The sequence below is a fragment of the Lichenostomus cassidix genome, chromosome 1Aa (genome assembly GCF_008360975.1).
Source record: "Lichenostomus cassidix isolate B80296 chromosome 1Aa, HeHo_3.0, whole genome shotgun sequence".
Taxonomy (NCBI): Eukaryota; Metazoa; Chordata; class Aves; order Passeriformes; family Meliphagidae; genus Lichenostomus; species Lichenostomus cassidix.
The window spans coordinates 18,942,415-18,957,359 of record NC_139480.1 but is presented as its reverse complement, the minus strand read 5'-3'; the positions used below and the strand labels follow the sequence as shown (position 1 = coordinate 18,957,359).

Genomic DNA, 14,945 nt, shown 5'->3' with positions numbered 1-14,945 from the left:
TATCTGTTACCCAGAACAGAATACAGAAAGAGTGTTTTTCTGTATCTACTCATTGCATTTAATGGCTGAACAATAATATTAATCACAGAACCATAGAGTATCCTGAGTTGGAAGGGACCCACAAGGATCATCAACATTCATGGATAGAATGAATTCCCTTTTTTTTTCCTAATTAATTCCAACAAGTTTGATATTGAATTTGATCCATTTATTGTACTGTAACCCTATAAAACATCTCTGTAGTATGCTGGACATGACTTCAGATTGCTCGGATAGGGCCAGCTGACCTGTAAATCCACACAAGGCCACACACTCATACTTGATACTCATCATATTTCATACTATGCACATGTACTGACTTAGGCCCAAAAGCTACATCACTCCCCCTTAGTGGGACTGAGGCTTTCTCTGTCAATGACAATGCTGTCTCCAGGTCTGAATAGATTCCTACAGAAATATCTTGTGGGATCCTATTGTAGATGTACCTGAGGACATATATTATGTTCTCAAAAAAAGTTACAGGAAGGAAGTGTTTGGCCATAATGCCATGTATTGTGCTCAGACACTTGAGCAACAGTATTTATTTAAGTAGGATTGCTTATACTTGTAGTAATTGTTTATATAAGACAAGGCTTTTTATGGTGAAGCCCTTAGTGGGTAAACAGTTGTTAATCAAGACAAAAACATGCTGTGGATTGCTTAAGTGGATGTCTAAAATTCAGCCTACATCTCACTGTTTTGAAATATAAATATGGAACATTGAAAGATTGCTCAACTGATGGTGGAACACTTTTGGGAGTATGTTAATGTGTTCTGCTGAGTTGTTCGTGAGGGGCAAATAAGGGATTGACACAAGATGACTCTGTAATCAGAATTTTGCACAAGCCACCATGGAATCAATTAATTTAGCTCCAGTGGGTCAGGCTGACTATAAAAAATGCTATGTGTTGCAGATAAAAAGAAATTAATTGTTCATTTTATGAATCAACAACTATTCACTCTAACTATTTTATGTGATTAACTTCCTGGTATGTTCATGAAGTAAACAAACCAGTTCCTTTCTCAGTAATCAAACCATGAAAATTCTGAGTAATTGATTTTGTGAAACTAGTTGATAAAAGTAGCTAATACTGAGTGCTCTGTTTTCAAGCAGGTTAAATATTCTCGTGTGGACACTCACCCAAGACTTTGCATGAAGGTAAAGCACATGTTAACTGCCCTCTTTCTGTCTCTCAAAAAAATGAGCTGCTGATGTTCTTAAAACCAATATTTTGTTTTGTAACTCTGATGAATGGGAACTGAGAATGAAGGAAAAATGAAAGATTAGATTAGAAGGGGATTGTTTTGAAGTGCAACAGCAATGATATAGATAGGACATAGGTCAGATTGTGTCCATTTTTCCTGCTTAAGAAAAGCAGGAAAAATGTTTTTGGCCAATGCAAACTGAAGAATACACTAAACTTAACATACAAAGCTTTTTATACTAAACGTTTGAAAATAACATTATAAATACAGCTCATTTAATGTAGTGTCTTAACTATTCTAGTTGAAAAAACAGTGACAAATAAGGCTAATACAGGCATATTATTGTTTTCTTCTAGATTTTAAGTTCCACTTTTAAGTCAGTGGAACCAGATGGTTCTATAAAATATGCAGGATTATAAATACCTGAAGAATTAGGGGATCTAATTTAAGTCAAGGGTTGGAAGATATCATAAAGCGGGAAAGCTGTGAATTAATCTTCTGCAACTTACTGGAGTGCCCTGATCATCACTAGTCGAACATTTCGCCACAGTGTGAAATGGAAAATTAGGTTTTCCTAACAGATCTCTCTGCTTTCAGTTTACAACCAAACGAGGATCTTGGATTAAATGTCCATTTGCTCATGGAGAATTTCCAGGTAAATATATATATTTAAAATTATATAATATTATATTGTGGGAAATATTTAAATCAGTCACTAGATATGAGTTGTCTGTGTTAAATGAGTTGTGTTCACAACACTGTAAGTTGTAAATTAAGTCAAAGAGATTTGACAGCTTTTTACTTCTATGTATGCCCAGTAGATCTAGTATTTATCAGTATAAAAAGTAACTTGTAGGAATCATAATAATTACTTGCATATCATTTGATAGCACCTAACAAATACAAAAAGCTTTTATTTTAGGCATAAATTTTAGAAAATAATATATGGTCCTTGTACATCTAAAAGTAAGTCTTTTCCCCTAATATCAGCCTGGAAAATGAGAATTGCTGCAGCTGCAGAACAAATACAAGTTTTCTTCACATCCCAAACCAAGGCACAGTTCTCAGTACTTGTGTGTAACAGGACGCAGATGGCTTCATGTGAACCTCTTGGGATGCACCATTCAGTCTCTGTGGTTTGTATATATTATTTCTTAAACATTGTAAGACTTTTAAACATACCTAACTGCATTCATTTATTATTCCATTTATTGTTCTGCAGCTTGAATCCATTAATAAATCATGTACATATTGGAACAATTACTGGAACATTTTAAAAGCATGTAGTTCTAATTCTGATCTCACACTGAAACAAGAAATAAATAAAGATCCTGAAGTCAAATGAGTCACATCAAAGGATGTGACTGTTGAGCAAAACCCTAATATTCTTTGAATACCCTTTTTGTAGTGTGGTGTTTGTATTATGTATATAGCGAATGTTACTGTTAATATTTCTTATATGGGTCACTGATACAGCTGACCTGGCAAATCACACATCATGAAATGTAAGACTTGAGGCATCAATCCATGATGAACTCTAAGTGTCACAGCTGCCAGTAGAAACTCAACATGCAAAAAGGGTAAGTTTTCAGCCAAATTATATTTTTGAGCCAGCTGATTGTGTGGCTACACAACTGCCTCTTCCAAAAAAATGGGGACAGAGTGGGAAAAGATTGTGGGAGGGTGAGATTTCAGTTTCAGGCAGCAGCTAGTCATGAAATGAGAGCCTCATTCCTCTCTTGCAACTAAGTCTACATCTCACAGATTTTCAGTGCAGAACTGTGGTCTGCTTTTGCCCTTTAACTCTGCCTATCAGTTACCTTGTTGGCCTGACCTGTGATCTACTGAGAGACATACCTGGAAAGTGAAGTCAAAGAGCAGAAGAGTGGCCATAGCATTATTTTTCAAACAGGAGAATATTAGCAGGATAGATCCTAGCAGCTACTAGGACCACCCTGCTGAAAGACATCCATCTGGTTCAGCAGCCAGCTGCTCAGCAGTCTTATGTCCACCCCTAAATGTGTGCTCCTACTGTGTGCTCCACTGACCAAGTACATCAGATGTCATATGATGAGTTTTGAGAAATTTGAGAAATCTAGATGTTGTGATTTGAATTGTTACTCCTGCCTATGCGTGTTGACTTCACTCTGCTGTAGAGGGATGTGCTTTTAGAAGACACAAGCGTAGCTCCTACACCTGTCCTCTCTTTAAGATATATTCCAGCTGTACTTATTTGCCAATATATGCAGAGACACAATGCAACTGTGCCTTTTTCAAGTACTTGTGATACTTTTAGTGGGAAGGGTGCACATACCAGGAGTTAGCTGATAACCAGGCAGCTATGAACAAGGACTTCTTAAACTTAATGGGCTGGACATTGAACGCTGAATTTATTTTCTGGTGAATCAGTTTAGATCTTTATTGCACCTCTGGTGCTGAATGTAGAGCAGCTCTTAGAAGCAGAATTTTCCAATTGAACTCAAGTTGAGGACGTGTAACTGGAAGATGATAACTTGCTCCTCTAGGAGACCCCAGAGCTGAATAATCATGGGGAAGGCTTGGAAAAAACCAGCTATCCAAACCGACACAGACCACAAAGGGCATTGGTAGTAATATCAAGAGTCTGTCCTAATGGGAAAAGCTGTCTGGAAAGTGCTGCATTCCTGGCAGAGATGGAGATTTGTACGGTAGAAGAGTTGCCAACACTATGCTCAGGGAATATCCAGTAGCACTTCCCTTCAAGTGGTCTATTTCACATGAAATCTGTGGAGTTTATACTTTCTGGTTTTAAAGATTCCCTGTGTGAATTGCTAAGTGAAAGGGGTAATGATGGAGCACCAATAAATCACAGCTAGATATTGAAGTGTGTGTTTCATGAAGGCACTGATGCATTTAAAATTGCCGTTTTCTTCCCTCTGGTGCAAAGCTGTTATGTCCTTTGCTACTGTGACAGAATGGGACCCCACCTAAATCACATACAGCTCCTGCCTCAACAGTATGAGCAGGATACACAAAGTTTTCATCAAGACCTAACTGTGTTCCGAGAAACAAATGTTCTTTCTCTAACTACTAATTCCTCTTCAGTCGTGCTTGAAAAAGAATATATTCACCAAATTTTCCCAAAATACTTTAGGAGTTTGCCACACTGAAGAGAGTGGTGTAGGATTCATAGCTATTGGTGGAGTAACAAACATTATTTTGAGGACAAACCACAATCAATCAAATATTAAATGTCAAGCCAGTAATTTAGGACAATTTTACCCTAAGGCTCAACTTGTTCTCTGCATACAATGGCACAGGAAGTCCAGAACTGTAGAGGCAAGGTCATTTCTTCAACTCGTACACCAGGGAAAAGAAGTGAAGATGGTGTGAGGAAGCAAACATGGTGTGAGCTGACACGGTGGGGGAGAGTATCCTCCTTATGATGGTCCATAAAATGCAGGAACATTAGCTCTCTTCCTGTTCTGCTACACTGTGCTTGGCTGCTCATGGTCATTGAGATCTGGGGCTATCTCTGAATATTACTAACCTTCCATTAATTTTCTAACACAGTAGAGCATTTAGCATTATTGGCAACCAAAGCAAAGAGCTGGAGACACACAGTATGTTTTCATTGTGCCAGGGTATGGGAAACAGTATTTTTCAATTTCTATTTTTTCTTCATTAGGGAGATTCTGTTTCAATTACTATGTCACAGGAAATGTGTGGGTCAACAATTTGCATTCAGGTATGTGTCTTGCTTTTGCCAAGTACCCTCTACAAAATAAACTAATAAACAAATCATAATAAACCCAAGCAAACCAGCAGGTACTCTCACTGCTTTCTCCTCCCAACTAAATCTGATTACTGTGCAAATCAGGTTGGCAAAGGGCATTATTTATAGCTTGGTGTGCTGGCACCACCTCTCTTAGAGATGACATTAATTAACTGAGAAGTTGCTTTCTGGGATCTTGCTCCTTTGTCAGTGCCAGATAAAAGGATATCATCAGGATATTGCTAATTCTGTCTTTATATGTTCCTTCATAAAAAAGAAATATCCAAGCTATCAAAAGATCCAAGTAAATCATGGATGAATTTTCAAAAACTGAGATTGACTAGAAAAGGTGAGGCATATAGCAAATAGCACAGCAAGTGCATGGTATCTTAGAATTAGCACACATGAAAGCAGAACTGAGCAAATTATTTCTGACATTTTTGCACACTATTTCCATAGCTGAACATTATTAAGACATTTTATTAATAGAAAATGAGCTTGTAGCTGAAGGGTTTATTCCACCCTGGAGTTAATGTTCTCAGCAGACACTGAGAGAAATGAAACAGAGAGGAGTTCTGAGGCTCTAGCAGCTGCCCTGGAAGGCCCTTCTCAGCTTCACTTTCTGCTGCTGGGAAGAAAGAGGCAAGATGTAAATGAGATTGGCAAGAGCCTTCTGAATAACGGGAGTAGTTTTCTTTCCCTAGTGAGAAATGAAATTTGGTGGTAAGACTGGTATTTTCCTGCATAAATTATTTATTTTATAAATAAGATTATCTGTCAGACAACAATGACAACAACAAAAATTATGATTAGCTCTATTATTTAGAGATCTAAAAGGGATTGCGACTAACTTAATATACGCTAGACCAGCAATCTCCATATGCGTTTATTTAAAAACAGATTAAAAATGCAGTCACTTGAGTAAGCTAATAAAGCAATCTCATTTTGTAAATAAAAGTGTTTAGCAACAGTTCTGCTGAAAGGGGAATAAGCCTCAATTCTTTCTTTTAAAAGGGCTGGAGAACAGACGTAGATTATTCAGTTCCACTGCAGGTCTGTGATACCTACTGTGGTAAGTATGCATGATAACAAAAGCATTGGGTCTTCATTCTGTAGAAGAGAACATTTCAGGTGAAGTGTGTTTTCACTGGGAAACCAAGGTGGGATTCACCTACCTGAATACAGATGTGTGCATGAGAGCCAGATATGCTCAGATTCCTTCATAAACAATGGAGTCATACACCTCATGAGCTACTTTAATTAGCTCTGCAAGGGCAACCTGTGTGGCTGGCTGCTGCCTCTGCTTCCTGGGTGAATTTTCCACCCTGTGCCAGTTCTGTGTGTCACACCTATATTTACCTTGCCGTCAGTGCATGAGGTAACTAGTTAAAGACCCACCTTGGCAAGAGGCAGACAGTGCTGCCTTTGCAGTGATTGCAGCATAGCCCTGCTGTCAGTGCCCTACCTCTGCAAACTGGACAGTAGCACTTCCCTCCACTGCCCAGCAAGCAGAAGTTTGCTTCTGGATATTATTATTATGATTTGAGGTACACTTAGATATGTCTATGGAGTCAGAATACTCCAAAATCTCCAAGCCCTGAAAGTAAGGCATTGTAGAAGTTAGTGAGCTCAGAGCAAACTAAGGCCGTGGGGTTTATGGTGAGGAGGAGTATAGGAGTGGATTGAATAATTTAGAACTAAAAAGTTTAAAAGGAATCATGCTGAGAGAAGCCTCAATCCAAGCATTGCTAAAAACACCTCCCCAAACTCGTACAACCAACCAACCAACCAACTTCCCTTTCCAGTTCACTGCAAATATATTAACTCCTCAGACAGATTTTCCCTATTGTCTAAAAACATCTGTCAATTAACTACAGCTTTAGATTTGGAAGCCTGATAATAAAATGGAGGGAGCTTAAAATTTGTAGTTTGAATGTAGTTCCTTGTGCAATCATTTCTATAATTCCAGTTCAGGTTTCGTCTCCACTGAAAAACTTGTAACAAACCAAATCAAATCAATTAAATAATCAGAGTATTGTGTTTTCATGTAGTGTGGATGCATTTTTATTATTCATATTTTCCATTTAACAAAGGCAGAGTATGACAAAAGCATGTAAAATAATTAAAAGCTCTAGAGATGGAAGTCGTGGAATTTCCCTATATGTTATATTAGCAGAGAATGTGTCTGTGTAGTGAATGAAAAGCTGACTAAAGAACTTTTAGGGCAGAATATTAAATTTAAATGTTGAACATTTTGGCACAATTTCTTGGTTTGTTTGTCTTGGTTTTTTTTTTAATTTTGTTTTGTTTGTTTGTGTGTGTGGGTGGTATTTTTTTTTCCTTATGATCAGGAATTTCAGAATGATGAAATCAAGAATTTCAGAATATGATCAGAAGATTCAGAAAAAAAAGAGAAATTGTGCACTTATCAAGAATATCAGAACTGTAATATATGATCACTGTGTTTGTTGGACATTAACCTCATGCTTCATGGATTCTGACACAATTTATGCTTTTGGACTAATGTGACCCACATTAGTTGGTGGATAAATCCACCTTTATGAGTGGACCAGTGTTCCCAAAACCTCCCTCTAAGGCAGATGGTACAAGGACAAGTCAGTGTCAGAGGTGGGACACTGAGCTGGGTTGGTGTGTCTCACTGCTACAATTCCAATGTCCTTAATGACTCATTGGGAGCCACCAGCTGCTTGCCAGGTGTAAGATCTTAAATGTATTAATAACAGCAATACGACTAAGGACTTTTGTATTCTTAAATGCTTATTTTCTGTAACAAAGATACTTCTTAATCACTAGTCTTTTAAAATCAGGACATGATGAAAGTTTGCTAAAAGAGTCACCAAGGGTGGTAATTGTTACACTAGGATGCTGTTGTGTTTGAACCTAAGATGTTAAGAAAAGCAATCCATGTAAATGTGAAGGCAATATTAAACTTGAGATTTGTCTGTCATCTGTGACAATATGGTTTATACAAATGTCAAAGCAAATGACAAATGATCTTGTAATGGCATAGTGAAATAGTGAAAAGATTTACTGTGTATATCTTTGTAAAATAGAAATGTGCATGTTAAGTATTTCTGTTAAAGATACCAAGCAGTGTCAGTGTGTCCAAATGAGTCCTGATGTTATTAAAAAACAAGATTCCAGTCATAACAATATCTATTATAAGAGAGTCAGTGTGTCTAACCATCAGGAAGGCTGCTCTTTACCCAGGCTTCAAGAAGGACTTTTTGGCATGTAAAATGTATTATTCTACAATGGATTGCATTTTTCTATAAGTAGCTGTGCTTTGGGAATTACAATGGCTTGGTCTTGTTTGCTCTACAAAGGATGGAAATGGGAAAATAACGAGGGTTTTTTTTTGTTTGTTTGTTTTTTGTTTTTGTTTTTTTAATTTATTTTGCATTTAATAGCATTGACTTGGAGGCAAAACTTTGTGTTCTTTTTAAACTCTGTATTTAACTTGACCATTTTTTCTGGGCTCTGTTTAATAAAGCCAAGCATTCTGAGACAACTACTTCACCTATTAAAATAAGAAAAATATATTTTCAAATAAACAATCACACAAATAAGTTACTGTGAGAATAAATAAATTAATAATAATGAAAACAAAATGGCAACCTATATTTGAACTTGTTCCCTCAGGTTTTCATGGTCAGTCGTACAGCGGTGGAAACCCAGCAAAGGCCATGACACACAGGTACCCATCTAATGCAAAATATCTGTGGGAATGAATGGAGTTTTTAATCTTGAAACCATATCATATCAAACCATCTCTACAGAACAGAAGCAATATCTGAATGAATTTTGTACTTAGACAGAAGGAATATCAGGTTCTTAACTCTCCCATTCCCACTGAAGACATTCCTTGCTCGTGTGCTGTCTCTCCTCTTGCTTTCTCTATTTGCAGTTCAATCTGGAATCAGAGGTAGCTGCGTTGCTGCCAAAGTGAGGACAAAGGGAGACAACCTGTGGAAGTGAGAAGTTTGTAAAGAAACAAGGCAACTTTTGAGAGCTCTGGAACAAGCTCATATTTGCTATGCATAATATTCACATTATTAGCACCTGTCCCCTGCTTTCTCACTGATGTTTGCATGCAGATCAGTTTCCTCTGTGCTCTCTCTGCTTAGCCATGTCTGCTCTGCCTTTCCAGTGCTTCTAATTGCCACGTGGCAAAACACCTTGGCAAAACACCTATCCTAGGCTATAGACAAATAAGTGATTAGTGCAGCCCATGGAGGTATTCTCTTCTTTTAAGGATACCCTCTCAGAGCCAGCCTAGAAGAGTGGGAGCAATCTAGAACTCCAGTGAAAGGAGAGATGGTCTGAAAAAGCCTTGTTCAAAGATGGGGAAAAGATGCAGCTTTGCAAAACTATGCAAATAACGTGGTTGAAAAGGGGCTACTATCCTTGCTTTGAGGCAGTCTTTGGCTTTTCCCTTGTCAGAAGATATCATGCAGAATAAAGCATCTTGGTTTTGTTTATCTGTCCATATAAACACTGTTTGAACTGTGGCAGTCAAGTCCACAAGCTGTACACAAATGGTTAGATTTGTTATTCTACACCAACTATATATGAATGTAATGAACTTTTTCACACTTTGGAGAAAATAACCTCACAACAGTCTTCTTTTCTCTTCTGTTTTTCTCCTAGGATGAAGAGTGTGCAGTCTTTGCACTGAATTTGACACCACATTTTCAAGGTCCTCAGTATCTTCTCAACATTGCATTTTGGTGCAACTTGCAAATCTTGTCTAGCTGGTCATCTCTCGTGACAGTAGTTTCTAATTACTGTGAGATTATTCTCACGAGTGAAGAATTTAGCAAGTTGAGCCTATTCTAATATGACAAAGTCAGATTATGATTCCTTATTTCCCAGTATTTCAAAACAATAATTGTCTTAGATCACTTAGAAAATCAGGTCCACATTTCCCACGTAAAGTATTATTTAATATAAAACATGCTAAAAAGGAGTACTTCCATAGTACTTTGTGTACCTATAGAACAAATATTTCAGATTTTCTTGTTTGTAACCTTCATTTTTAAACCATAAGAAAAAGTTTTTGAGAAATGAAGAATGGAGGAAGTTTTCTCAGCTTTGTTACATTATTCTTTGCAGTTTCCTTTCTTGATTGTCTCATGCCATTCTGATGATCTTACCATGACAGACCATATTCCTTAAATATATCTAACAACTGCTCTCTGTGTTTGCATTCGTGCTTGACTTGGAGATAATTTTCTATTTGTCTGAGGTGGTACATATCTTTGGTTTGAGAGCTATGTAAAACTGTAAATCCAGTCTAGAAGGAAACAGTTTAATGAAAATAATTGGAATATTTTTTCCCATTATATCAGTATTTATACCAAGTTTTCCAGAATAATATTACACACTGTACTGATTATCAAATATTTGGCCTTTATTTCACTGAATAGTCCTGTCAAACATCCTTCCTGTTTTGTAACATGGGAATAAAGGCAACTAAAAATGATTAATAGCATATACTGAAACCATGTGGAATTGATGATGTGAGATCAGGAACAGGGTGGAGAGTAAGGGTCTGGAAAAAGAAGCTGATCAATAAAAAATATTTTCCATCTGAATGTGCGGGGTTTTTAAAATTTATTTGTTTTGTTTTGTTTCAAGACATTCAGTAAGATGTTTGCAGAGAATGGTATAAGAGACATATCCACTGTCTTGAAACACAAGATTTTTTGATGTGCCTGGAGAGGACAAGTTCTGCTTGATTCCTTTGATATAAAAACTTTCTTGTTTAGACTGCACATCTATTAGATATAGTCTCATTCCAAGAAGTGCTGCAGCTCCAAAAGCAGAGGTGGCAAGGCAGCTTTCCTAAAGCACTAAGTTACTCTCTTTGTCTGTGAAGTTGAAGCTCTAATACTTTTCCGGCTGCAGCCACAAGACACTTGGCCATCCAGCTGAGAGGGCATCATAACAAGATTTTCTTGACTTTTTCTTCCAGTGCAAAAGTCTTTTCCTCAGGAAAGGTTGATTTGTACAGAGTGATTTTTTATTGCCCTGATGTCTTAAGATCAACTTTACGAATATGTCCTCAGATCGAATAGAAATTAAAATGATATAGGTATATCTAAGGCTAAGGCACAATACCACTTCCAATGACAAGTTCATCTGAGGTCCTGAAGCAACAATAGCTGTACTAAGCTGGATGCTTTCAATTAGAAATTCCTGTTTCAGCTGCATAGACACTGAATCTCTTGCATTATATCATCTCTTGTTGGCTGCAACACTGAAAATACCAAAGAGAGTATGACCAGGCATGGTCCTGTTTTACAAGAAAATTTGGGTGGTGGACATAGCAGACATGTCACTTAACCTGAAAATAAAGTGTTCATTCAAAGACTGTAGTCTAGGCTTCCACCATGGCCACTGCAGAGAGACAGGTAGTTTCCAGCCATATTTTATTCTGCTTTGATACTTGTTTTAAAGGGAGCCTAGGTAACTCAACCTAAATGCTTACCATTACAACATTCCTGATTATGGTAAATGTTTGCAAGTAATCCTTAATAGTATTTTTATACTTTGACCTTTGTCAAAGTATAAAGTAAAGGTCTAAGTATTTTTATACTTAGACCTTTGGTTCAGGTCTGCCTGTTTGCATTTGTCTAGTGAGAAAATTGCTGATAGCTTTTCTCACTGACTCCCGAGCAGATGAGTCAGATCTCTCTGTGAAAAGGTGACTCTTGTCACCTTTCAGAGTCCTTTTATGACCATTTTCCCCCCGAAAACTAGTGAAACTTGATAGAGCTTTATATGTTTTCTTTTTTTCCCCTTTCTTTACATTATGTTAGTTTCCCTTTGTTTTAGAAGTAAACTTTCACTTCCTTTAGTTACTTTGTGGGAGTCATACAGATACCAGTATCACCACAACCCTTGAATATTCTGCTTGTTCCATTGATGTGTTCTTTTGTCTACCCAGCTCCTTCTCTGTGCTCTACCCAGTTTACACTAATGAACCATGAGTGTCTGAGTATTCCAGAACATTTCTAGATGATGCAAGCTTTTTCTGTCTGTGTTCTAAGATGGCTGAGTGTGTAGCTGAGTCCTGGAAGTCATTTAACTGCATTTGTGTGGGAACATGGCTAATCTAAAAAGATTTACTGGAAGTGAAGATAGTTTGAGTGATCAGCACTAATGTGGTTTCCAGACTGAGGATAACTTGCTCTGGCCAAGTCAGAGCACAGACAGCAATCTGGTATCTGTCCTCACTTTACTATGTAAACAAAATGCCAGCCTTTTTTTCTGGATACAAGTTCTGTAGTGTTATTTGAGATGTGTTTTCCAAATCCACTCCTTTCTTGGCTTATTTAATGTATAAGACTGCACTGAGCCAAATGAGCTACCTCATTAGGGGTCTCCTCCTTCCAAAACTCAAGCTGAGGCCATAGTTAATGATGACCAGAAAACTGTCATAAATATCTAAACTGACTCAAATCCTTTGCAACATTTCCAGGCAGGAGACTTCTGGGGTGTTTTGTGACCCTCAAGTTTTTTTTTAGAGGCACATTTCTAGCTCTTAAAGGCTATGCTACAGATGACATTTATTTGTAAGCACTAAGGTGACCAGGCTTTTATCTACTTCTACTGCCAGGAGAATATTCACCAAATAACAAATTGCTGTATTGCAGCATATATACAACCTAGTCTGCACAAGCAGACTATGATTTACTCCATGAAAAAGATCACAAAGATATACTTGTGTGTGGTGAGCACAGACCTTTCCCGTGAGAAAATCTTCTCTCTTCTTCCTATGTTTTATAACCAAAGATAAAGTTTGGATGTTATTAAAACAGTGTCTCAAGATATGGATGCTTCAAGCTTGGCCAATCAACCTGGGGGGAGGCTTTGAATTGGCCCAATCCGAGTGATCTTTGAAAGTCTATATAAGTTGGAATTAATTAATAAATTTAGAACATTTTACCACACATTCGAGCCTCGGTCTCTCTCTCTCTGCTAGCGGTTCAACAGGGACACTTGTGAGGGCTGTTTATTACTGCTTGGTGCACAGACATTGCTTATCACAGGAAACAGTTGTAAAAAATTGCTGCTGCTGTGTCACTGTCTCAGATGAAAGAGGATTCTGTGGTACCTGAATGGATGCTCTCCTGTACTCCAGCTTAGCAATGCTTTGTTACCTGTAGAAGAGAAAAGTAGAGATTATGTTTGAAGAATGTTCCATCTGTGTTTCTGGTATTTCGTAAGAGCCAAATACTACAAGCTAATTTGTTTTAGATTCTCACATGGTTTCTTTCTTCTTCTCCAGAAAATACTCCAATATTTTCTTTCCAGCTCACAGAAGTGAAGAAACATTGCATCAAGTCTTCCATGCAGATAATTTGTGTATGATTCAGCTTACAGGGCAGCAGCATTTCCTTATCTGTTTCTTAAGATCGATAAAGAGATGGCTTTTAAATGTAATAGGCAATTTTATGGAATTCTGAAAAACTACAGCAAAGTGGGAGTGTCTATTAAAGAATGTTCATTGTAATATAATTCATAACCACAATTCCCTATGTCTAATCTGACAGTTGTGAATTTTTGTGGAGGGTGTGTGCTGTTCATGTGTGTGAAGCATGAGACAAAGGGAGACAAAAAATGAACATCGCAAGAAATGTTCTTTTGCGTATCATCTGCCCTGCCAACCACTGCTTGACAGCAACAATTTCTATGCCTGCCAGAAACAATATTGTTCACTGCCTACTTAGTATTGTCACAAAGAAAACAGACATTGTCCTGCTTGAGGAAAGTATGCCTCAGATCTGTAACTCATCTGTAGTAATTAGTAGTAGATCCCAGTCAAATATGGGTTCCATTTTTCTTTTGTGTTATTTTTTTGCTTGGCATGTGTGCACTGCTGAGTTTCATTTCCCAGAAGCACCAAAGCTCTTAATTCTTCAGTGAAATCCAGTGATTCATTTCCAGGTAAATGGAAAGCAAGTTTTTAGACTATGAGACATATGGAACAGCTTTTGAAATGTGGATAATTATAGGTTTAGTTCAAAGAGAACAAATCATTTGCATGAGGAATCAAATCTCTTCCTCACTAGGCAAATTTTGATGGGCTCTGGATCAGAAGATTATAAGCTTCCATGCTTTTGCTGTCATCCTTGCTAGTTCCCCTAAAGGCTAAAATTTATGTCCCCATTGATACAACTCTGGGCAAGATGCTGTTCTGATATTTTGTGGGGTTAGCTACCTTTTCATTGTGTCCTGTGACAAAAATGCTCCTCTTTCAACCATGTTGCATCTCATGATAAGACATTCTGCCTCCCTTTATGCCATCTCCAAGTCAAGTTCATCCTGAGGGATGATTATGAGGCTGGAGCTAGAGGCACACATTCCCATTTTGCCATACAACAATATATTCTCTCTCCTGTTCTTGGAGCCCAGAGGGTTGACATCTGGAAAAACTGAGGGTGAAGAGCCGGAAGAAGCAAAACGCTCTGTCTGGGGAAGGTAGGAAATCACAGACAGTTAAATAATTTCCTCTGTAAATCACATCCTTCCTTATCTGTTGCAGAGCCCCCCAAATCCAATCTTGATGAGCTAGCCAGGAACAGAGCATCTCTGAACCATTTTGTTTGCACTGAGTCAAATCAAACATTCACCTAGCTTGTACTCCGTCTACAACAGCTATGTATGCATTTCTTAAGAACTTCACAAATGAATTATTCTTGTCTGTTTAGCATCTCTGGAAGGGTTTTTCTTATACAAATTTACCTAAGTGTTTTTTTGAACTCATGTAAACCTCGTATTTTCTATTACTCATTTCCTTAAGCTCCACAGTTTAAGAAGGTGATGTGTGAAGTATCTGTCCTGGCTTTAAATCTGTCACCAGCCACTATTACACTCACTGAGCTCTAATGTCCCCTAGCTCATGTCAAAAGGAACA

The 14,945-nt window shown here is 37.6% G+C and overlaps 1 protein-coding gene across 1 annotated transcript in view; it reads left to right on the top strand.

Annotated features, from left to right (window-relative positions):
- Positions 1–10,617, top strand: part of IL17REL (interleukin 17 receptor E like) — a 47,430-nt gene extending 36,813 nt beyond the window's left edge. Inside the window, exons 11-17 of the mRNA XM_085041632.1 lie at positions 1,151–1,198; positions 1,843–1,900; positions 2,236–2,381; positions 4,913–4,972; positions 6,014–6,071; positions 8,663–8,717; positions 9,671–10,617. Of these exons, the coding sequence (XP_084897758.1) occupies positions 1,151–1,198; positions 1,843–1,900; positions 2,236–2,381; positions 4,913–4,972; positions 6,014–6,071; positions 8,663–8,717; positions 9,671–9,698 (453 nt within the window). The 3' untranslated portion in view covers positions 9,699–10,617. The remainder of the gene's footprint in view (positions 1–1,150; positions 1,199–1,842; positions 1,901–2,235; positions 2,382–4,912; positions 4,973–6,013; positions 6,072–8,662; positions 8,718–9,670) is intronic.
- Positions 10,618–14,945: the final 4,328 nt, after the last annotated feature.